Genomic DNA, 25,521 nt, shown 5'->3' with positions numbered 1-25,521 from the left:
TTAACACTATAATAATAATATTCAATTTTATATATCGTACACATAAATTTGGGTGTGACCTAAAGTGTATATATGATCCAAGAGCCCATAACACATTTTAAAGCACGGATTTGATGCACCAAGTTATATAGCTTCAATGTATTCGCCTACGACAGTTGTATAAAGAATGATGTATTATGGGCTCTTGGAATAATAGTTTTCATGCCACATAATATAAGTAAAAACCATTTGTGGACACATTAACAGTTAAAGGAAATGAAAATGAATTTGGTTTCACCTTTGTTTATAAAGTATTGTGTCATAAATAGTCCGTCATTTTTATTAATAATTTCAATTAAAATGCGTCATTGAACTTGAAATTAATATATTCAATTAGATAAAAGAGTGTTATATTAAATTGAATTGGTAATGAGCGGTCTTTACTCGTGACGTGTTGCAACTAACAGCAAGAGATTTGATCGTAAGAAACCCTTCTCGATAACGCTTAAATTCAATTTTGATTACTTTAATTTTTCCGGGTAAGAATCACACGTTGATGGAATTAAAACCTGCAACGCTATCTTAGACTTAAGCAAATGTATGTTATTTTAAAGATTCTAGATCATCCAGAAATGCTGTAGAACATCCTCAAACCTTTTGGAACATTTCTAGATCATACTCGAAAAATTTGAAACATTTAAAAATATTCTAGAACTTTCTGAAAAATTCTTATATATCACTGATTACTCTCTGGCACACTAAACGCAAAAAAACACCAATGGCACACTCTCTGGCACACTTAAAAACAGTTTCAATTAGTTTTGGACCATGCTACTCTTCTAAATAGAATTAATCTGAACATTTCGAACATCTGTCTGATATAATTCAAGTTCATTCAACATTTTGACCTAAATTTTCAAGAGAATCACAAAAATAATTTCATTAATAATTAAAAGAGAGTATCAGCAAAATAGTTGAATGTATTTCCCCTAAAAAAAAAAAAACGGATGTACAAAAAACCACAGAAAAATGTACGTTAACAAATTATGATCTCATTACGTAAATAATAACTGATTTTTGTTAAAAGAAGATGATGACATCATGTTTAATTTTAAATGGACAACACATATTATTACATCCATTCTTATAATACAAAGTATGTCTTCAAGACAGCGGTTATAAACAGTGTGGTGTTAAAATTGTTACACTATGAAATTATCATAAGTTAAAGGACACTCTATACGTCTATTTTTATAACCATGAAGAGGGTGGTTTTGTTTTGTTTGCAGTATCTATGTAATTGATATATCAATGTCATAATATAAAGATAAATATCGAATAACCAATATTTATTATGTATTACTTTGTTCGAATTAATTATTCAATATGGTACAAAATAATTGTCCACATCATAAATAACTCGTTTGGATGTCTATTGAGAAGTCTTCTACTTATACAGGGTTTCCCCCGTGATTCGATGCACATAGCTAAAGAGCAGCGTATTCCTTGGATAATTTTAGGTCGAAAGTGTCTTATATACTTTTGATCAAAGCCCAATAATTAAAGAAAGGCATTTTTAATTAACGGTTTACTTTTGACCTAAAAATGATTTTCCTGAAAATATACCATTCGAGCTATGGAAAATTCATGAATTCAATTCAACATATTATGTATGTTTAATGGGAGAAAGTTTTTATGGGACACATTGTATTATTAATTAACTATTTTGTTTGCAATAATTAACTTACATTAAAGTTTATTGATAGAGATCAGATCAATAATAAATAGATTTAATTGAATATTACCTTAAAAAGTATGTCAATTTTCATTTTGGCCATATGTTTTAAATAAATATTTATGCTATATTTATAAATAATTCGCGCTGTCAATTTCAATTTCAATCAAATTCAATTGATATTATTAAATTTATAACGATATGCAACTTTTATTGCATGCATGTAAAATTATTGACTCTGATATAGGCTCCACTCATATAAATTGTTGGAATTCCTTCAAACAAAGTATTCCTCTAAAACTGTATAAATCTCCGCGGTCGCTAATAACCTAGACGTTAAAAGCGACCTTAACTTGATCGTCTGGGAATTATTAGAAGACTTGAATACCACGCTTGTTCTATGGAGGGTAGAGATAAGGTGAATCATCTCAAATAGAGTTTAAAGTAAAAAATTACTTTTATTACTTTTTGTTTGATGTGAACTTCTCTATCCTTCTCTAACAACTTGTTCAGATCTTTATATTACTCGTATTACTTTCTTTTAAAAGTTACACTTTTGTTACAGCAGTGCCACCAATTTTCTGCTTTTCACTGGACACGGAGATGGCTTTTCTTATCTCTACCCTCCACAGCTTCACCTCTTCTTTTATTAGTACTACTAGCATTAAAAAAAACTTGAAACTTTACGCGTAATTTACGATTATCGTCAAAATTTCACGGATTAATCATACAATTTGAATTATCGCATGTTTGAAACATTAACAAAAGATTAATTTGATGCAAGCCATAATTCTACAGCTTTTATAAAATAAATCAAAATAAATAATTGTAAATACAGAAATATTATCAATTTACGATTACAAAACTGTTATTTAAAAAAAAAAAAATGATTAACGATCAACTGGGTATTATTAAACAATTTAAAAAATAAAATTACCTATAAAATAAGTACAGGAGAAAGTTTTTTTGTTTGAAATTATATTAGAGATATTTGTTTTTTTTTTTCATAATCCAAATCCGAAATCTTGTTTTTACTAAAAATGGAAGTTTATCGATCATTACGAATAAAACTTGATTTATATGTAGACTACAGCCTGTCAAATTGTTCATTATTTATCTTGAAATCTCGTTTCCTTAAGGTGGATATTCACTTAAAGTTTAAGCAATGAAATTGTTACTCGAAAACGGTTGGATGTAATTTCTTTGCAAAGAAATATAATTCAAATTTCTTCATTTCAATATAAATACAAATTAATCTCATAAAAATATTTATCACAATTTCACTACTTGAAACAGTTTAAAACTCGCAAGTAATACGATTTCAGCCACTCTCCCCTATTGAATAGCATGCGATTTTATCGAACATTCGCTGCTTGACGAAGACTGAATTTTCGACTTCTGGCAAATAATTAAATAATGATTATTTAAAGTTATCTATCAATAACACTTCATCATAATTGCCCAAAGATATAAAAATTAATTTTCAAAATTCTTTTAAATTTCGGTTAACGATTATCGTATTAAAAAAACCTATTTTGAGTTTAAAACAGCTGGTGTATTTATTAACTTGAATGCGGGTCTTTGTGTATACTTTGTAAACACTATTTCTTATGTAGGCGGCAAAAAAATATTATTTCAAATTGAAAATAATATACGGCATTGTTCAAATTAAAATTCACTCATATTTATGGGTAGAGAAAGTTTTCAAAAAACACTGTCTCATCAAAATTAAGTTTTATCAATAAAAAATAGAATTGAGTATGACTTTTGAAATACATGATAATTCCACTTTGAAAAAAACTAGAGAAGGTGCATTATTTATTTTATTTATGTAAGTCCTCGACTGCCAACAGTAAAAACATTTAAAAAGTACCTAATATATCGTCAAATGACGCCTTGTCAAATCCATCAAAATCAAGGCGCTTAGGCTACCAGAAAAACAAAACATAAACATAATTTAAAGCAATGAGTATAAGCAAGAGAAGGTCATGTATACAGGCTAGAATCCCATCTGGTATTTCGGTCCTGTAAATACTACTGTATTTACAACAGAATCAGTACATGTTATTACGATATTAGTACACAGAGCAGTGGAAGCGTGCTGAGCTCATTGCCCAGAGGTCCTTAGATCGAAACTACGCTCTGCTAACAGAATTTTTTTTGAACAAAATTATGGAGTTGAAGAGCGTTTATGACTGGACTCAATCACCAAAGGCGTTGAAACTCGTATACTTTTTTTAATATTGCCAGTAATGGGAGCCTTCGCCTTTATCTTATACTCTCTTTGATTTAAAGCAATAAACAAATTCTGGTTTTCAACAAATGTGATAAAAACTTTTCAATTATTTTTCTTAATAAGACTTTGATTTGATGTATTTGTTTTTCCACATTAATACACTTGAATTTTGCAATTATTTGTTATCTTATCAATTTTCCGGTGGTTAGACATTTAATAACGTATAAAATTGAATTCGCACTTAAAATAAAATTTTTATTACTCCGTAGCCAAAAAATAAGAACTCTAATAATATCGCCTTTTTTTGTTACAGATTAATAGTAAATACAGCGATGAATTGGCAGCCGAATGTCTGGAATGGATAAAAATAATAACAGATGAAAATATTAGCACAAGTGGTGACATGGATAATTTCTATGAAGTACTCAAAAATGGTGTTATCTTGTGTAAATTAGTGAATGTAATGCAACCAGGATCCGTAAAAAAAATAAACGAAAGCACAATGGCATTTAAATGTATGGAGAATATAAATAAATTTTTAGAAGTTGCTAAAGCGATGGGTGTACCAGATCAAGAAACATTCCAAACGGTAGATTTATGGGAACGACAAAATTTAAATTCGGTTGTAATTTGTCTACAATCATTAGGTAGAAAAGTAAGTATTTTAAATCATTGCCCAATGAATTATTATTCGACTTCTAACTTGCTAAGGCTCTTTCTATTCTTAATCTATGGCCTACAATTTCCTTTATATTCCTTGTCCTTTTCCTCGATGTTTCCGCTCGCAAAATCTTATTTCGAACTAAACCCTGAAAATTGCAATACTTTTTGTTTTCTCAACGACGCTTATGTTATATTTCTCTGTCAATTCTCTGTCTTTGCTTCCGCACAAGTTCTCGTTAGAAAAAACGTCTGTCATTTATGCTTGATTGGTTTTCACGTCTTGAGCGACTTAACGAATTTAGAGGTAACACTTTCATCAGTCGAGTCATTTCCGAGTCAATTTGATTTTTTTAATTAAAACGATAAGCGCACTCTAATAAAGTCTTCAGCTGCTTCAATAAATTTTGTTTTATGAACTAATCATAAACTCAGAACGAATTAAAACGAATACTACAAAGTGGCAATTTTAATTTTGGGAACTAGAATAAGATAGGCGGAGTCAAATTAGGGTCTTGAGGCTCTATTTGATCCGGAGCTTAAGCATTATCGTCAAAAACTTCAATTAGGCCACTTAACACTCTTTGTTGGTCAATTATTATTTTCACAAAGCACAAATATCGAAAGAAAGAGCATTTCCTTGATTTTTTAAGCATAAAAACTTACTAAAGCTTATTTCATTTCATAAGCTCATTTCCTGAGCTCTTACACTCTCTCTGTGCACCTTTACTTTGAAAATAACAATTTTTAAGGAGTCGAGAAACGGAACAAAATGTTGTTTGAAGTTTTTAATATCCCAGCTATGGAAATTTTTGTAGAGGAAAAAGTTGTTACGTTCTATAAACAGCCTCTCAAATTTCTAGACTTTTTTACATGCCTACCAAATATTACACCTGGATTTAGAACTTTTAGAATTAAAGTCTAGAAAAATTTAACTATTAAATAAATAATTTTTTTAACTTCATTTATTAATTTTTCAGGCTGGTAAATATGGAAAACCAAATATTGGACCAAAAGAAGCCGAAAAGAACGAACGCCATTTCACCGAAGAACAATTACGTGCCGGTCAAGGTGTAATTGGTCTACAAATGGGTAGCAACAAAGGGGCTACGCAATCTGGTATTAATTTCGGCAACACTAGACACATGTAAATTTACAAAAAAAAAAAAAAAAAAACCACACACAAAAAATTGACGAATTACTACAAAAAATCTTCAATTACATTTACAAGAGTATACAAAAATTAAAATAAATGGCCTAGCCAAGAAAAAAACCACACAAATTTTAAAGAAAAATATATATATAATTGTTCATATTTGACGACTTCGTAGAATTTAAAATTTTGACCAGAAATATATTAACATTCCATTTTTTCAAGAATTTTTGGATTAATTTTTTTAAAATAATTTTTGACTATTTTCGATTTAATTCGTTTATTTTTCTTCGTTTTTTGTTAACATTTTATTTTGAAATGAATTTTCCCTATACGTTACTAAAAAAAAAAGTTACAAAATTTATTAAATCAAAGAAATTATTTTTGGAATCAAAATGTTATATTAAAAAAAAAAAAATGTTTGCACAATTTTGTGCCAATCTATATATTATTATTTAATAATTGTAATTTATAAGCATTATATTTAAAAAAATAAATATATTTTCTAGTGTAATTCAGTTTTTTTGTATTATTCTATTTTCCTGTGGACATGAATTAGCCAACATATCACCTTTATTGATGCAAAATTTACAATTTTTTAACATCATGAAGTTAGTGGCTAAACGAAATGTCACTCACAATAGACAAGGATAGATAGATGACAGATTAAAAAAGTTTTCTATGAACACTAGGCACACATCCTTTTTTACAATTTTTAAAAGTTGAAGGGATAATTACACAACCGTGCGATGCCTGCGAGAACGGTACTTTCTTAATTGCCCGATAATAAAACATCATTTTAAATTTTCTAGGTCTTCAGATTAGTAGATCTGACTCGAATAACTCAAATTCTAAGGGGATTTTAAAGGAAAAAATGGGATAATTATAATAAAAACAAAAAAAAAATTTTTTGGTTAAAAAATAATGTATATATTTTGTTTTAATAATAAAAGTTTACTTGTGAAAATTGAATAGCTCATTTTTTTAGGTACAGACATAATTATTATTAACTATTAGTAATAAATATTATTCAGTTATAGTTTAATTTTTATATCGTTGGCATTTTTAAAAAATAATTTTGTGCTATGAGACAAGTAGCGTGTCCTTTTGAGTTTTAACTGATATGATATTTGAAGTTATCTATTAACATCTTTGCAAACGGAATTCAAGGACGTTTATTCGCCAACCTGTTTTGCTATGTGCGTTTATAAGGAAACAATATGTAAATTTTAAATAATTTTAAATGAATAGAAAATTGTATAAATTTTAAGTTGTATATATTTTTTCTGTTTATTTTAAGATAACAGTATACTTTTTCTTTCTAAAATTATTCCTTTTTTTGTTCTTTCTCTAATAACAAGTCTCATGAATATACGCCCTTAACATCATAGTAAATCTCACTTGCACAAATTTAACACGCAAAAGAATACAGCTTAATAAAATTTCGTAATGCCAATGAGAAAAACAAAATAATTAGATGCCATTTTACACCTTGTGCAATGAGTATTCCGTACCCTTCAATTAGAATCAATTCTCCTAAAGCTCTTATTTATCCGAAAGCACTTTTTAATAATATTTTGAGTACGGATTGATTAAACAAATTAAGTAAATAATAAAAACGTAACTTAACAAAATAATAACGTCATAGATGTGTACACTAAATCTAGATTATTGACATAAACTTTAAGCGAATTACCATTTTTGAATGTCGATTTATAAAAGTATGCATTCGTTTTTGAGCTTACAGGCTTTCAGCGCTTCTAAACGATATTTTAAGCTTTTTTACTTGGTGTTCTTAACTTGTTTGTAGAAAATTAGGCTATCGGGAATCGAATGTGTACCGATCTTAAAGATTGTTTTAGTATCAATAGCTGAGTTTATTTACGATTTCTAACTAATTCGGACTAGATATATTTATAAATACGAAAAATGGCATAAGACGAGTTTTACACATCAATAATAAGTGCTTAGAAATCGAAATAACTTGTTGCCATGATTTCCTAACAGCTATCCAATTACTTTCTTCAGTAAAATGATTAGAAATTCACTAATCAATCGAAATTACCTCGAATATTAAAATTATACGATATTTTTAATTAAACGATGCTTAATTAATAGACTACGATATGTTGGATATGAACACAGAAAAGTATGTAATTTTTCATTTCTTTACTAATTTTTGCAATGATTTGCAAACTTGACTCTTTGAAATTCATTCATTCCACTTTTTTAGTACTTAAAAACTTCTAAAATTGTATACAAAATTTTTATTCATATTAATCAGTTAAAATTGTTTTCGAAATTTTAAGACACGTCTCAAAGTTATTTAATAGCAATTTCTAAAAAATCTAGTAGCTGAGATATGCCGAGTTAAACATAGTGTAGACAATTTATTGCATTTTCTTTAACTTGTATTCAACGATCTCAAAAGAAAAATTGAACCCATTAAAACGAGCACAGTCATTTTAAGTCCTCGTTCAATGGCCTCTTTTATTTAAGGCTGGTTTAAGTCCTCGTCCAATTAGTTCTCTTATTTATGGCTGGTTTTTAAAACACACGATGCATAAAATTTTAACTATATTTTAGGACAAAGAAGTATATTTTTAAAAATAGAACTGTCCATATTACTACAATGACAACGTTTGTCTTGACTAAATTGCGTTAAGAACAGGCTTTCGTTTTCCTGTCAACATCCAAGTTCATTCACCCAATTATTTTACCTTTTCCTAATAAATTCGACCTAATAAATATGATGTCAAAGATATTAGAAATTGACGTCGGCAATACTTAAAGAACTTGTATCTCTCATCTATTATTATTAATAAAAAGTTCCCGATCTTAAAGGTTCATATTTATAATTTCAACAATCTAAAATTCAGTATAAACATCGATGAACAAATTAATAATGTACTTAATTCTACATAATAATATACATATTTAAAACCCTTCAGAACCGCTTGCGTAGAGAGATTCTCTCATGCTAATGTTAAAACTTCTTTTTTATTTCAAATAGAATGATCACTTGAAGTTTTCACATTAAACACTCAAAATATAAAACAAAACAATAATATATTTATTAATAGCTGTGAGAATTTTTCTCGTCACTTCAGTAAAGTCGGTTAAAAAAACTGCAATTCGGGTGACTTCGGCTATTTCTGTAGATACACAATGTTTTCAAAGTCATTATCCGCAAGGAATGCTTTCGCAATAGCGTTAGATTTTCTCTCATTACAAGATTGTGGTACGAACGATGATCAGTTTGAAGGGTTAATTCTAAATAATATTATACATATTTAATGTAAACGAACTAAATCAAATGACGTCATTAATGTTATATATATGTCACAAATATAAAAATTTAACTATTATTTTGTTTAAAAGCGTTATACAATTATTTGTTTTTGAGTTTTTATTGAGAACCTAGAGCCTCAATAATATATTTGAGTTCTATGTTGTTTTTTTTAAAATAATTATCCATAAAAATATATAAAATATTGTTAAAAAGTATTAGTATCAATAAAATTCATTAATATATTTATATATATTGAAAAATAAGGCCACTACTGATAGCATTTTCAAAAATACGATATTGAAAAATGTTTTTTTCTTTTCCTGTTATCAGTGGTGGATTTAAGCGTTCGTCAAAGAAGTAATTACATCCTAGGTCCCCTTAGAAAACTCCTCTAGCAGAATCAGCCTTTTATTTTACATTTATTTAGGTATATTGAATGTAAAAACGAAGATTTTGTAATAGGGTATTCCACTATTTTTGAAAAAGTACTTCAAAATTTAAAAAAAATTATTTCGGAAAAATACACACGCTTTCTTGCCAAAAATTTAAATTAAATTTTAAACCTTTTTTAAACTGTCAAAAACGCGGGCATCCAATTTGATGACGTAATATAGGTATCACTATATGAAATAACACAAATAAGTTTGACAGATATATTCATAGACATCTGATTAAAATAAATATAAATACTTACTATCTATGTATATATTATACTCAGCTGTCTACAATGAACTAACTGATGGTCTATGACTCATACCGCTATGACATCACAGCAGGGCTTACCCGCGTTTTAGGTCACGTGATATACAGTTTAAAAATTACGATTTTTAATTTTAATATTTTACAAGAAAAATGTGCTTTTATGACTCGATATCAGAATATTTAAGTATATTTTTACAAAAATTTTAACTTTTTTCAAATTTCATGATTTATTTTTGACTAACGATCATACCCTATTTTAACTGATGTCAGGACATCATATACATTCCGAGATATTGATGAAGAAACAGATGTGAATCCTAGAGACTCAAGAATGTGGTTTTATAATGTTCCCTGACGATATTGAAATTCTATGACTAAACTAAATTTTACAAAATCTTAAAATTCTCTGACATTTGCCGATTTTCAAGGTCAATCACTACCCTGATTGAATAACGAGAAAGAATTGCCCTCTTTCTTAAATCCACCACTGCCTCTTACACTCTGTAGTAATTATATATGTATTTTATATGTATTGTATGTATATATGATGTGTACTGTGGGATTTATTTGAAAATGAATCGGTTTTGCTGTCGGTTTAACTCGCTGCCGCTACGCTCTCTCATAGTAAACAACATCTTCGTTTTGATTTACCTTTTTGATTCTGTTTCAGTAGAGGTCGTTCAGATAATTGAAATTTTCGTACAATTCGTACTAATTCATGAAATGCTTGATCAACATTCATTCGTAATTTTGCACTACATTCAATGTATGGTATTTTTAATTGTCGTGACATATTTTGTGCTTCTTCAACGGAGACGACACGTTGATGATCCAAATCCACCTGAAAATTATGCGGAAAATTTTAATTAAAGTAAATTAAATAAGAGATGTTGCTATTGATTCCCTAGCACGAAATCTGAAAGTGTTTTGTTTGTTTATTGCAAGCAATCCGTCACCTAGAAACTGTAAATTCAACCGGCCGTGACGTCAACATATCGTTTTAGTAACGCCATCGCACGGAGAAATGATAAAATAACATGCAGGATGTTAAATGATTTATCTCTCAACTTTATAATTTTACATGGAAACAAGCCGATAAATGTAAATTTAGCGAGATTCCGATTCACAATCAATCACAAATCGTTTATTTTATTCAAAAATAAAACTATTTCTTATTAATAATTATTAATTTTAAAAAAAATTTACTTAAATATACTCTAGATGAATTATTCTTTCAAAAAAAGACTAATTACCTTATTTCCCACAATTAGCATTGGAAATTCATCGCGATCCTTAACTCGTAATATTTGTTTATGAAATTTATAAATTTCTTCAAAACTTGAATGATCAGCCACTGAATATACTAAAAGAAAACCTTCACCAGATCTCATGTATTGTTCACGCATTGCACTAAATTCTTCTTGTCCAGCCGTATCCAAAACTAAACCACACAAAAATTTAACCATTAGTCAGTCATATTGTAATCACCCTCGAAGGAAAAACCCATTACTATTATATTATTTTTACCAACATAAAACATGCAATATAAAAATTCCAAACGTGTTATTATTTCCGCTACCCCTATTGAAAAAAATATCAAAGTCGAACATTTTTTGACTTATTTTTTCACAAAAATATGGCCATTTTATATAGTTATCGAAATACACTTTCTCAGGCCCTTTATCGGATTCGAGGGCAAGTAAAGACTATATTTTGAAAACCATAGATTAAGGAATTAAAAAATGGAAAATCGAAAAATATTTTTCATCATGGATTTCCGTAAAAAACTTCTTTTTATGGTAATTGCGACCTAAAATATTCGAAAATCTGGTCGAAATGAATGTTTGATCTGCAGTTTTTGAGATACACTTTTCTAGACGCTCTGAAATTTGAAATCATCGGATTCGAGAGCAAGTTAAGATATAAATCAAACATATTTTGAAAAACATAGATCAAACTTTAAATTAGATTTTCGTTACTTTTGTGGTACCTTTACCAAATAACATGAATCTTTTCAGATTTGAAACAAAATTTCGTATAAAACTTATTTTTAGGGTAATTAGGACTAAAATATTACGAAAATCGGTTCTAAATGAGCACTTGACGCAGTTTTCGAGATAAGCTCTCCTAGACCCTCTGAAACTTGAAATTATCGGATTCGAGGGCAAGTTAAGGCCATAAGACGGATCAAATTTTAACTAGATTTTAGTTACTTTTGAGTTACCTTTTACCTAACAACATGAATTTTTCTCAAATTGAAGACTTTTCAAGGTTTTTTTGAATTTTTTACCCTTTGAAAAAACGTAAAAATCGAAAAATATTTTTTACCACATAATATTTTCGTAAAAAACTTTTTTTAAGGGTAATATAAAATCGAAAATTGATTCATTATAAAATTGAAAAAATTAATAGATTAAATTCAGAATAGAAAACACAGAAAATCTTCAACTTACTGTCCAATTTAGCGGGTATATCATCGATAACGCATTGTTTTGTGTAAGAATCTTCAATCGTTGGATCATAATCGGTTACAAAATAGCTCTTTAAAAAAAAAATTGAAAACAAAATTAATTATGAATCACAATGATAATAAAAAGTGAAATGTATACATGACCTCAAAACTATTTTAGGAACTGAGTAAAATATGAAAACTAATTATTAAAATACTAAATTTTCACACATCGTATCAATAAAAAAATTTGAATAAAGCAAAATCGAATCACATAAAAATCACGAAAAAATATTAATTAAATTATTTTTAACAAAAACTTTTTAGAAACAAAAATGAAAATTTCCTTTTATGGTAAACTTAACTGAAATTACAAAAATTTTTTTGTAAAGTAATTAAATTAATGATAACTTACTTGAATAAATTGTATAGTAATTGCCGATTTTCCAACACCACCACCCCCAACAATAACTAATTTATATGTTGGGGAATAACTTTGTCTGTCATTGATTTTGGACATACTATTTTGACTTGAGATTTATTAGTACTATGCTAAAAATTTTGGCATTCGTTGTGTCAGTTGACAGGACGAGAATAAAATCACGCAATAATGTCTACTATTATGTTAACATTTATTTTAACTCCTACATGACACACCTTCATACACAGTACTAAGTCCTACACAACTTTATTTAATTTGTGTTGTGCTTATATAAAAAGTAAATACTTCTTATAGTTTTTTATCCGTCATAGAAATTTCACTTTAAAAAAATTCATTCATTCAAACAGAAATCTTGATAAATCTTCGAAGTAATTTATTGTCTTAAAGAAAACTTCGAATTTCTTAAGCCTTGTCTACAATAATCACCTCAGAGATCAGAGATGCTGCAAAGATGTATACGTCATCTCCGTTGACGGTACATTTCTTCTTATGATTATTTGTCATTCTTTGAGGTTATGTGATAACTGATGTTTTGATTTAGACGAAATAAAAATAAAGGTAATGAATATTTCAATTTAATCAACTTAATTTAGCCTTAGTTTAAGTTTAACATCTGATATTTAAATACGCTCATTACCTTTTTATGGATTTGCTTTTGTTTTGGACAGTTGTCAAAAACTATCCAACTAAAGAAAATCTAATATATTTTACCTTTATCAAACAGGACGTTTAAACTAAAATACTTGATTGACATCTGTCCAATACAAAAAAGAATCAGATTCAGATTTTAAATGAAAAGTCCCATTTAAAAAAGCTAGAAAATATCTTACATTTAACATTTAAGGCGGCTTTTAGATACTTTCTATGGGTACCATCTAATTTCTTGTTGTTTGAAACTGAAGTAGTCTGAACTTCTTAAGAAGATAACTTCAAAACATCTCACAAAAAGATAGTTTTATGGGAAATATTTTACTTTTTGTTTTAATTAAAATTATATTTTATTAGAATTTAACAGAGGGGCAATCATAATCTGAATATCTTTCGTGATACAAAAATCAAAGTTAATTTATTCAATTATTGACAAAAATCAAAGGGGGAGGGTAAGGAAGGGATTTCAAATTTATTTCATTAGTTATAAATCCAAGAAAGTTATACACCAAAAGAATGGTGATGTAATTCTTAACGTACCGTCTCTATCATTGTCATAAACTGACTACTGAGAACAAGCCTTTAGAATAAACAAACCACAAGTGAAATTCAAACTTTGCCTTGTATTATCATGTCAATCAGCCGTCATTATCAATTGACAGTTAAAATTATGCAATTGATATAAATTAACATTTACCTTGATTTATAAATGTTATTATTTCATTTGATTTAATCGAACATCTTTAATCAAAAATATGATGAATTGATGTTTTTTTTTTGGTCACATGTTCCCAAGTGTCTGATAAAGAATGATTGTACAAATATATAAAAAAATGCTTCGTTATCAAAAAATTAAATATTTTTTAATAACCAGTGGAGTCGCGACAACATTGTTTAAGAGTACCAATATTTTTTATTACAATTTTCATTTAATAAATTAAATTTATTATTTATCATATTAACAAAATGACTTCATAGGTTTTTATTAGTTAATCAATATTTATTTAAGACAGCGTTTGCGCATTTGTCGAGTGATGTTTTTAAATAAAAAAGTCAAACAAGAAAGATATATTAAATTCTTTTTATAATACAGTGCACTAAACTCAACTTTTTGTTGTATTTTGTATAAATATTTAAAATGGATCATATATATTTAGATATGTTTAAATTTTGTATAGTTATTTGGTTAAGTTTGTATGGATCGTGGTTTATATTGGGACAGATTGTGTTTTCAATATATCAAACATTACTTTTAATTATTGCAATTTTCATAGGCCTACTGTTTTTAAAATTACAACCTCCTGATAAAAAATATGTTGAAGAAATTATTGGGCGTGATCCATGTGAAGATGACGATGGTTCGTTGTTTATACGCACAATTGCACATCGTGGTGCTGGTTTGGATGCACCCGAAAATACATTGGCTGCATTTAAAAATGTAAGAAATTTTTGTTTGTCCATTTATTAAAATTTCATGCTTTTTACGAATTTGAAAATTGAATTATTACGCCATCTATGCATATTTTCTCTATCAAATTTTAGCGGATAATATGATTTATGTGGCGCCAAAAACTAAAATTATAAAAATTACTTTGCTTTTGCTCGATGGTATATTGGGTACTAAAAATCGCGCACAAATTCTACAATTTTTTCCTTCCCTGGTCTCAGAAAAGTATGTTTATAGATTGTAATAATATTTGTTCAAAAATTACCTTGTTCAAAAAATTGGAAAATTGAAACGACTATAGTTATAGTATTGGTCGTTGAAGAAAGATATCTATATTAACACACCACCTGAAACACAATATTTATTATGAATATTGTTTTTGTGCATATAAATCAAAACAGCCATAAACGATTAATTTCTGTTTTTTTTTTTTCAGTGCAAAAATAAAGGCTGTATCTGTATCGAGCTAGATCTAAGTATCACCACGGATGGAGTTCCAATTGTCTTCCACGATAACGACCTATTAAGATTGACGGGAAAGAATACTAAACTAAAAGATCTACGATGGAATGAATTAAGTAAAATTGACTTATCACAAAAACATCCACTAAAGTAAAAAAAACTTTTTCCGTTCTCTTTATTTTGCTTCGCACATACATATGTATCGCTATATTTCGAGAAATAATATTGTTTTTTAGAGAGCGTTTCCCAAATACAAAAATTGCAAAATTTGACGATGCAATGGAATATATTATGGATTCGGATATTCGAGTTATTATCGATTTGAAAGATACGAATGAAACCGTAAGTTTTCTAGGAAAATAGACCATGCACAAGCCTTATACGGAAAATTATGGCAGTATTTTCGAATAAAACCCCGATAATTCGATAGATTGACAAAAAAATCACGTTATCCAATAAGGTTTTTGCAGGTTCGATCATGTAGGAAATTTTTGATTGTAATACGAGGTTTTCATTTTTAGGCACTTAATGTAATACAGGATACATTTAAAAAACGACCTAAATTATATCAAAGAGCCTTGGTCTCTGGATTTAATCCATTTGCCTTGTATAAGGTAAGAACAAGGAAAATGTTAAGTTATCGAACCCATATTTTTTATCTAATTTTTGTAGGTTCGTCGTACTAATCCAAAAATAGCATGCTCAATGGCATATCGACCATATTTCTTCTCACATGGAAGTTATTCTGCCTTAACTGGACCAGCCGAACGTCGATCGAAAAATTTTGTAGCTCATCGATGTATGCTGATATTGGATTCATTATGGGAGTATTTACATCCATGGGTGGCTGAAATGATTGGACTTTCAGTTATATTGTTACATAAAGATGTGATTAGCATGTAAGTTATGCAAATAATTACAGGGTCAAATTTGTTTTACATTTAATTAATACCATTTTAATCGCAATCATGAGTCATGAATATTTTAAAAATTTGTAACACATTAGGTCATCAAGTTTGTTTACACACCTAAAAAATATAGGGTGTAACTTAAAAAATTCCAAATTTTTATTTATAGAGTGCCACAGAAAATGTTTAAATGTTCTTGTTCAATGTGGAGCAAAATCTAGTTAGACTACCTAAAGTTTTCTACCTTGTGTAGAAAAATATACAGTAGAATATAATCTGCATCAATTTTAAGTACAAAATTTCCGTTAAAGTGTTGTGCCAGCAAGGAGAGGTTTTACACGTTGCTACACGTGTAAGCGAAATTTCGACCTGTTGTGGACTTACAACATTAGGCTTTAAATATGGACGTTAGAGATAAGGAGAATCAGCTTTTTCTTACTCTTATTACTATGTGTTTGATGTGAACTTCTCTATCCTTCTCTAACAACTTGTGACGCCATCAATTTGAGGCATTTGATTGACACTTTTTATATACAGATATGGTTCTTCTTATCTCTACCCTCCATAATTATAAGTCTTCCTTCCTTCTCTCGAAGATTCTATTCTTCAAGCGACTATAACTCGCTTAATAATCGAAATAACTCAAGTTATTCCGATAACTCGAAGAAATCCATTCCTACTTTCTTCAAATGGTGATTTCACTCTCCCGGCGACGGAATAGTTTCGAAAAATCTCATTTTAACATTATAGCACTGGAAGATTCATTTTGATTTGCGTTGAACCATGCACAAAGAAAATGATCGTTGGAGTACTCGAAATAAAAAATGCTCTTCAAAGGAACTGTCCCAACGCAAATAGAATGGAATAGTTACAAATGTTTCATTTGCGTCTTTTTCTTTAACACATTTTCAGGCCGACATAAATTAACACCTTCGTAAATTTTTCTGCACCGAAAGAGTTACTAAATGTTTTAAACAATAATTTTCATCTTTTTTTTTCAGGGAGAGAGTAAGATTTTGGCGTAGTCGAAATATACGTGTAATGGCATGGACTGTAAATCAACCAGCCGAAAAATTATACTGTGCAAAATGTCTAAAAATAACCTATTTAACCGATACATTTATCGGGGAAACAACAGCACATAATAGTAATAACGATCAATTAATTGCAAATCTAGTACATAATAATTCATCGTCGAGTAATAAAAGCCTAATAAATGAAAGCATAAGTAATCATATTATTAATTCGACTGTTAACGAAAGCAACGAAGATTCAAAAACTAAATAAATGAATTCGGGCCGATCAATTGGTTTTCTGTAGAACAAAGATACAAATAAAAGTAAAACTTTTTCGATACCAAAAATTAGTTTTAAGTTATTTAAATAATAATGAAATAAATATACATGGATATATTTTTTAATAAAATAAGTTAGCAATAATTTATTTTTTAAAACCTATTTGTAAACTTGTATTATATTATTGAGTAAATAATTAAATTGAAGCAGCTTACTATTTAAAATATTTTGGTTTTTTAATTATCCGGTACCTCACTGCCCCCTCAGTTCTCCAATGAACTGTGGGGAACTCCGTATGGGTAACTCATTTTTTCTTTTCTCAAAAATGGTAATTTATAGATTTGAAAATCTTTAGGAATACTATATTCCCGTAAATCCTGAAAAAATGAAATAGTATCGAGGGAAATGAAAAAAAATTATCAAATGTATGTTCAAAATATTTTATATTAAAAAAATTGTCAAGTTTTTGTTGTACAATTAAATAAAATTATTAAAAAAACATCTAAAATAAACTAAAAAATTAAAATAAGTACTAAGTTCAGGGATACCTGAGCGTTAATTTAAAATGTTTGAGCGTATGCCGTTCATGTTTCTTTTGTACATAAAAATTAGCAATTTTCACGCATAAGCACAGTCGTTATCGGTTATACTGACATGGCTTTTATAACGACGAATTTACAAGAAATTAAAATCTAAATACATTTGTAATACTGAACTTCGTGACTCGGACACCCGCAAATAATATTTTCTTTATCCACGAAAGTACATACTTTCTTCCTGCTTCTGTTTTGAGGCAGAAGCAGCAAGTATGTACTTTCGACCGAAAAAAAGCCAAAACTGTTGAATGCCCCTTTTATCTTTTTCTTCGAACTAATATACATACATGTCAGCCATCAAATATTTAGCATGTTAAATTAATCGCTCATGTATCCCAGAGTTAGATAAATGCTACTATTAAATCTTTATACAAGTCTTATTTGAATCACCGTTGTATGCGTCACTAGGACAACATAAAAATGTTTTTGAGCACTAGCTGAAGTATTTTTTGGGCCGTTTTACAAAAGTTTTGTTTCCATCATTATCGCTTAAGCTGTAAAGAAAAGTCCAAATTATTAGTTAATTCTTGGATTGATATTTATAGTTTTCTTACATTTCTAAGATCATCGAAATATAAGGGATAAAAAGTGAGTAAAGTTCTAAGTTACTTATATTCATAATTTTATTTATTTAGGCAGAGTTCGTAAATAGGGAATAATCATGTATTTTTTTTATATTTTGAATTCATTGTTTACACAGTTATAAAAAAGTAAAAAATATAAATACTGTATTTAAGTGTAAAAAAATATTTAAAATACATTATAATTTTGAGATATTTAAACGCAGTTTTTTAGTGCTCTCTGTTGATGACGTATAAGTACGTGATCTGTAAATTTTTGACAGTTCAATGTATAATTTACACTTTAAAACAATGAAGTTACAACACAGAATTTACACTCGTTATTATTAAGTTTTCTAATAAAAAGCCGTAGAATAGTATAATTTAATGAAATACCATATAAAATGTAAGTAATTAATATCATACAGTATGTCAACAAATTTGACAAGCCCGTAATTTGATGTCACGTCCGTATAAAAATTTGAATTTCCGTTTTAGAAATTTTTAAATGCCCTCACTGAATTTGTACTTTTATTAATTAATTTTAAGTAATTAAAAAGATATTAATTACTAAAATAATGGTTTAGTTAAAATGTCCAGTTATTAAAGTTACGGAATAAAAATATTTGAACCAAATTTAAATTTCATGAATATTCCCTATTAGCAACATAAAATGAACTTACCTATTATCAGTTCCATTTAATGAATTTTCATTTTCTTTATTTTCTTCTATTCCTGTAGATGAAACTCCGTTAAGTGGTGAATCTGTTTCCATATTATTTGAACTCTGAAATACAAAATAATTATTCAATAAAAAAATAGTAAAATTTGATTTAATTTTTCATCTACGCAACTTACATCATTATTTCTATTGACACAATCATTGTTGCATTTACAATTTGATGAACAATAATTAGAAAATTTTCGACACGAACATCGTTTTGTTTCACATCTGGTTGTGCAAGTACATTTAATTGTTCCATTCGATGAACGTTTTAACGGTACTGTTGAATCCATTGGATTACTTGTGTTTTCCGTTAAATTATGTGGTTTTATTCTCATAGTTTGTCGCTGTAAAAAATTAATTTACTATTAGAATATTGATTTTTGATAATAGTCTAATCTATAAAAGTTTTTCGTTTTAAATTTTTGAGCACATATATCCCCTTTATTTGAACATTAGTTATTACCCATTAGGGCAGTATGTGCGGCGAAAAATATTAACCTGTTCGGTTTTCCAACGCAAATAATTAGGAGAAAAATAGCAGTTTAAAAAAAAAAAAAAAAATTTGAAAAAACTTATATGTAGAAAGTTATTTTAAAAAACTACTGTTTAGAAACTACTATTTTCTCCTAATCGTTTTTTTATACAGTGTGTCCCCGGATAGAGTATGTCCCTTGATATTTTGTATAGAGTCATAATTTTTAATTACGAGTAACTTTTCTTAGTAACATTTCGCCAACTTATAAAAAAGAAGAAGTTTTAAATATACCTACATACTTTTCAGAATAAGCAAAACTTCTTATAAAGAATGACTTTTTTTCTTAAAATGCAAAATAAGGAAATTTAAAAGTATAATTACCTCTATCCGGGGACACACTATATATGAAAATTCTAAACCTGTACTACATACATATTAACGTCCAAGAAATAAGCTAATTCTTACTTTGCTGGTTATTCTTTGTACAACTGGTGTTTTCTGCCAATCCGGATCTTTGCTATCATCTAGTTTAACATCTTGATCAGAATCGTAATCCAAAAACGGATCCTCTTCATCGTCTTCATCAATACATGCCTCATGAATTTTACTTCGCCTTCGTTTTTGACCAATTTTGGGCTATTTAGAAAAAAATGAAAGATTTAATTAAAAATTTTTAATACATTTCAAGTAAAACATTTATGTAATTACCGGGGGTGGGGCGGGTGTTCTCATTTTGAGCTGCTCCAATTCGATACATTTCAAATTTAACTCCGCAGTCAACGAATGAACTTTATCGAGTAGTGCATTGATTTTATCGCGTTGTTCACAATCCTTAGCAAGAAGTTCTTTTTTATAATCAGCCGTTATTTCGAATAAACATTTCAGTGCACATTTTGCGTCAACCATCGATTGTATCGCATCCCATCGTGTTTTAGATTTATTTTCTTGATCAGAATCTTGTATTTTTTGCCTCATGTCGGAAATTTGAGCATCACGTAATTCTATATCTTCAAGGATCTCTTTCATTCGGTTACGTTTTTCTTGGATCACTTCTTCAGTTTCACCATCGTTTTCATTTAATTGTTTTTCTAGTTCGTCTTTTTCTTGCAATATCAATTTCTTCTCTTCAATTAAAGATTTTAATGTTCGTTCAGCTTCGGCTGTGCTGACTAATATTTCAAATTCTTGTAACACCCAACTTTGTACGCGTTCAACTTTTCCTTTAAAAAAAAATTGTTTTTCGTCTAAATATAATTCATGAAAAAAAATTATTTTCCGAGTTTCGAGCACATGTCAAGTTAAAACAAAGAACAGCCTGTGTATGGGATGACCCGTAAAAAATGCATACGCTTATTTCGCTACGAAAAAACGCAGGGAAAATTTCCCAGGGCTTTTCTACATATTTTATTCTCTATACGACTGTATGTATGCAATCATTATGAAACACGTTGTATTTTCATTTATGGTTCTGTTTTTAATTTTTTCTTACAAATTTTGTATCTTTTTTCTCTTTTATTTATAGAACAGGTCCATTATCTTTTCTTATCTAAAGAGCAACTCTAGTGCTGTAATTTCTACATATTTTTATTGTTATTTTTTTAAATTTTGTGAAAAATTGATAAGGAAATTCTTATGTTTCTATTTTATATGAATTTACTGATCGACTTGCCTTAACACAAAGCTATTTAATTCGAAGTTCCTTTTTTTATTCTAGGTCAGCATATCTTAAAAATTTTCTATAAAATTAAGTTAAATGTTGCCGAAATATTTGATCTGATAATTTAATCGAATTTTCGACTATTTTCTTTATTCGATAGATAGACAATGATTAAGAAGTTCAAACAAACAACGGAACGATATTAAACCGCTTATTTCATTCTATTTTAATACCAGAATGACCCCTTAAAGTTAAGAATAAAAAGAATGGACAATGCTCTAAAATCTGAAAATATTTTAATTCATTGCTGAACACAGATTCACAATACGAAAATTTTTATTATTTTACAAAAATAAAATTGATCTTTTGTTGTGTAAGAATACGTCGTTAGTAATTTCACATTAAATCTAAAATATTAACTTTGTAAGCCGTATAGAGAACAAATTGGAGTAAAAAATCGGTGATTTTGTTGTTCCACATACCATTTGCAGCCCGACGGTTTTGTACAGTTTTCTGTAATGCCAACGCATCTTTGAGACGTTTATTGATTGCGGCAGCTTCCTCAACCTGTATAAAAAGAAAAGAAATAATTAGTACAAATTCAAAACGCTTATTTTGATTAACATAACTTCCAATTAATTAACCCCCAAAGCAAAAAGAGGGATGTTATGTTTGGGGGTTAGTTTGGCCGCTATGTGTGTCTGTCTCTGTGGAATCGTAGTTTCTAAACGGATGAACTGATTTTGATTTTTTGCTTGAAAAGTAATTTAATGAAGAGTGTCCTTAAAGTGTTTATCTGTGCGTCTGTGTGTTTCTCAGTGGCATCGTAGCCCCTAAACGGTCGAACCGCCTTGATTGAGAACATTTTATAGCTAAGTTTCCAAAAATCAGTTTACAAGGAATATAAATCGCATTTGTCGGGAGGTTTTTTTAAATTTTCGTAAATTTCGACTTATACGACCTTTTATTTAAAAAAAACAACATTGGCAAAACCAATAAATAAAACTTACTTTTCGTTTTAAAACCGTTTGTTGTTTCGCATGCATATTTTCCATTTTAATCATTTCATTCTTTCGTTTACGATCTTGTTCTCTTAATTTACTCATTTCACGTTCTCGTTGAATTTTCCATTGTTTAAATTTATCCGATTCGGATCGCATCATTTTCACCAATTTCACTTTTGCCTGTTTCATGCTCATTATCTCATTATTTAGTTGTTTAATTTTTTGTTCATCCTTCTCACGTAATTTTATCAAATGTGATAACTCTCGTACTTTTTTATTAAGCTCACTGATTTGTGATTCAAGCTCATTAACACGTTGTCGACGTTGTTCCGCTAATTTCGATGTAATTTCTTTAGTTTGTGTTTGTTTTAATTGTTGTAATAATTCCTCTTTTTCTTTTTCCAATGCTGTAATTTTCTGTTCATTTTCTTGTAACGAATTGATATCAATTAATTGTGCTTTACGAGTATTCGCTTCGATTTCAGATGCTAAACGTTCTTTGATAGCCAGTTCACAGGCTAACGCTTGTAATTGTTTACTGTACTCTAGCTGTTGTTGAACATGTTTCTCTTGGTATTCGTTGGTCATCTGTTCATTCGCTTCGTTTATCACAGATAAGTGGGTTTTATTAAACAGTGGCGTTACATCAGATATTACATCGGGTGGGGCATTATTTATAGCGCTATGTACATCATGATCTACGACCTCCGTCTGAAAAATATGATGATCTTTACGTAAATCTTCAATTTTATTCTGAATTTCTTTATACGCCGATGATTGTTCTTCAGTAAGCTGTGTATTCGTAATTAACGTGCTATACTCTTCATTTAACTCCGATAATTTTTTCTGTAGCTTATCATGAGCCGTTTCGGTAATTAACGATCGTTCTAACATACAAGCATTCTCCGATATAGCCGAATGTAATTGTTCGGTAAGTTTACGATTTTTAATTCGTAACATTTCATTTGAACCCAATAATTGTTCGTTTTCTTGACGTAAACGATGTAATTCTTCATTTACACTTGTACTATTGCCCTGTTCTAACGTGATTAATTGTAATTCACGTAATTGTTGATGTAATCGTGCAATTTCCGCTACACGCGGATCTTGATTAATAATCGGTTTATTCTTAATCTTTCTTGCACGATCTGCGTATCGTAAAGTACTCACTGTTTCATCTAAATTGTAGGCAGCTGGACTAACACAGGCGATCATTAATGTAATTGAGTTACCACCAAGGGAATCTTGAAGTAAGCGCGTCAATTTACTATCTCGATACGAGACATAAGAATGATTTCCTTCACCAAGTGCTGATATAACATTACCAAGAGCCAAAAGACCTTTGTTAATGTTAATACCCTCTTTAAATCGTTCACCAGTGGCTTTCGTTTTTTTCGGTCGTTCTGAACCAGCCAGGTCGACTAGATGAAATTTCGCAGTTGTTGCAACGTTTGAATCATTTTTACTTTGCTTTTCGATGCAAATTGTAAATATCGCATGTGATCTTGATGATTGAGCATTCATTGCAGTGGCACCAGTTGCTCGTCCAAGTGAACCTTTTGTTAAACACGCAATGGTTTCGGTTGCGGAGGTCACAGTACATTCGGTTAAACCAGGAACAATAATACCACCTCGAACATCTTCACGAATATCAACGACACATTGATCACGAGTTTTATCAGCCAGTAAATCGTATAAAAGCTCTTGATACAGTTCCATAAATGATACACTAATTTGGAAATTATTATCTACGTCTAAATCAATTGCTTCGAAAATATCTTTCACAGCTCGTTGTATGATACCCATTTGTTCAATGTCATCACCTACATAGCTCGTACCCATAGTATGTGTCTTCCCCGAACCAGTTTGTCCATATGCCAATATCGTAACATTGTATCCTTTAAATAGTGAGCTAACCATATTTTTAACAGCACAATTGTAAAATTGAGCTTGTGATACATTTGCATCGAATACATAATTAAATGTGAATGATCTTTCTGATTCTTTGACATACACCTGGGGTTCCCCGTCAACCGTTTCCAATATACGTTTTTGTCCATTGGCTATTTCATTTTCTACAAGGGGTCTTATTCTTAATGCTACTTGAACTGATGTTATACCACTCTCGGCCATCTACAAAGTGTTTTTTGTTTTGTTTAATAATATTTTATTACATTTACCTGAATAATAAAATAATGTTGGTGAATATCTGTTATAAAATTATCTTAAAAATATGTGTGTAAATTTTAATAATATTTGCAAACAAAAACTATGGATTACTAGATCGACATGTGTAAATAATTATTCTCCCGCTACACCTTCAAAATTTATAAAAGTTTGTTACCTTTGTAAAAAAAAAATGCCACTTTTTAAAAACCGTTATTTATTTCAAGTAATATTTTTATTGGTTTTTTAAAACAAATCACGGTAATTACATAATTTTATTAATTAAGAAATCACTATTTTCACAATCTTTTTTATTATAAAAATGTATAATATTCATTAAAAAACAATTTTTTTTACATAACCGTTAAAACTTACATAAACTTCATAGAATTGTAAACTAGAAGTTCGCTGATCGTTGCTATTGGTTAACTTAAATATTATAAACTTACATTATGCGCAGTTCAAGAAGATTGTTAGTTTGCATTAAGGGTGACTGCATAGTTACACATCATAAGGGGGATCTCACACTATAATAATTTTTTATACGAAAATCTAATAAGATAATTTTTCTGTACTTTCAACTTTGAGCATATACATATTTTATATCCAACCAAGCATCCGACATTTGAGGGGTTTTAACGCTAACATGTCAGCGCCACGAGTAAAAGATATCCACTTCATTTTACATTTTAATATGTTGCTACTTTTTGCATGGCGTCAATTTCCGTGATTGCCCTTATCTGAGTCCCCACTTGTAATTTATACATGGTTGGATAAAAACCCATTAAATTAATAATAAATATGTATTTCTTTTAGAATATGGGGTTGTTCAATAAGAGTGGTAGTTTTTGGGGTCAAAATGACGAAAATAATACGGAAGAACATGGCATTAGCACCTTATAAGTGGGATTGGAAAACAATAAATGGT

General features: G+C 29.0%; 4 protein-coding genes across 4 annotated transcripts in view; 2 read left to right on the top strand and 2 right to left on the bottom strand.

Moving 5' to 3' along the window:
• LOC123297356 (myophilin) overlaps positions 1-5,875 on the top strand; it is a 33,897-nt gene extending 28,022 nt beyond the window's left edge. The window contains exons 2-3 of the mRNA XM_044878986.1: positions 4,264-4,605; positions 5,591-5,875. Of these exons, the coding sequence (XP_044734921.1) occupies positions 4,264-4,605; positions 5,591-5,761 (513 nt within the window). The 3' untranslated portion in view covers positions 5,762-5,875. The remainder of the gene's footprint in view (positions 1-4,263; positions 4,606-5,590) is intronic.
• Positions 5,876-9,930: 4,055 nt separating this feature from the next.
• Positions 9,931-12,896, bottom strand: LOC123297521 (ras-like protein 2). The gene is made up of 4 exons (XM_044879214.1): positions 12,622-12,896; positions 12,211-12,298; positions 11,011-11,198; positions 9,931-10,598 (listed from the first exon to the last, which is right to left on the bottom strand). Exons 1-4 carry the CDS (start codon positions 12,724-12,726, stop codon positions 10,377-10,379), a joined length of 603 nt encoding a protein of 200 aa, XP_044735149.1. The 5' UTR covers positions 12,727-12,896; the 3' UTR covers positions 9,931-10,376.
• A 1,537-nt stretch (positions 12,897-14,433) lies between these two features.
• LOC123297900 (glycerophosphodiester phosphodiesterase 1) lies at positions 14,434-17,518 on the top strand. Its single transcript, XM_044879723.1, has 6 exons — positions 14,434-14,734; positions 15,180-15,355; positions 15,442-15,547; positions 15,727-15,819; positions 15,878-16,104; positions 17,115-17,518. Exons 1-6 carry the CDS (start codon positions 14,435-14,437, stop codon positions 17,398-17,400), a joined length of 1,188 nt encoding a protein of 395 aa, XP_044735658.1. The 5' UTR covers position 14,434; the 3' UTR covers positions 17,401-17,518.
• A 443-nt stretch (positions 17,519-17,961) lies between these two features.
• Positions 17,962-24,973, bottom strand: LOC123298174 (chromosome-associated kinesin KIF4-like). The gene is made up of 8 exons (XM_044880102.1): positions 24,772-24,973; positions 22,434-24,560; positions 21,906-21,990; positions 20,475-20,986; positions 20,232-20,402; positions 19,423-19,635; positions 19,248-19,351; positions 17,962-18,498 (listed from the first exon to the last, which is right to left on the bottom strand). The coding sequence occupies exons 2-8, from the start codon at positions 24,558-24,560 to the stop codon at positions 18,438-18,440; spliced, it is 3,273 nt and encodes a 1,090-aa protein (XP_044736037.1). The 5' UTR covers positions 24,772-24,973; the 3' UTR covers positions 17,962-18,437.
• Positions 24,974-25,521: the final 548 nt, after the last annotated feature.

This window comes from Chrysoperla carnea, chromosome 4 (genome assembly GCF_905475395.1).
Source record: "Chrysoperla carnea chromosome 4, inChrCarn1.1, whole genome shotgun sequence".
Taxonomy (NCBI): Eukaryota; Metazoa; Arthropoda; class Insecta; order Neuroptera; family Chrysopidae; genus Chrysoperla; species Chrysoperla carnea.
The sequence above is the reverse complement of the archived record's forward strand: the minus strand, read 5'-3'. Positions and strand labels throughout refer to the sequence as shown.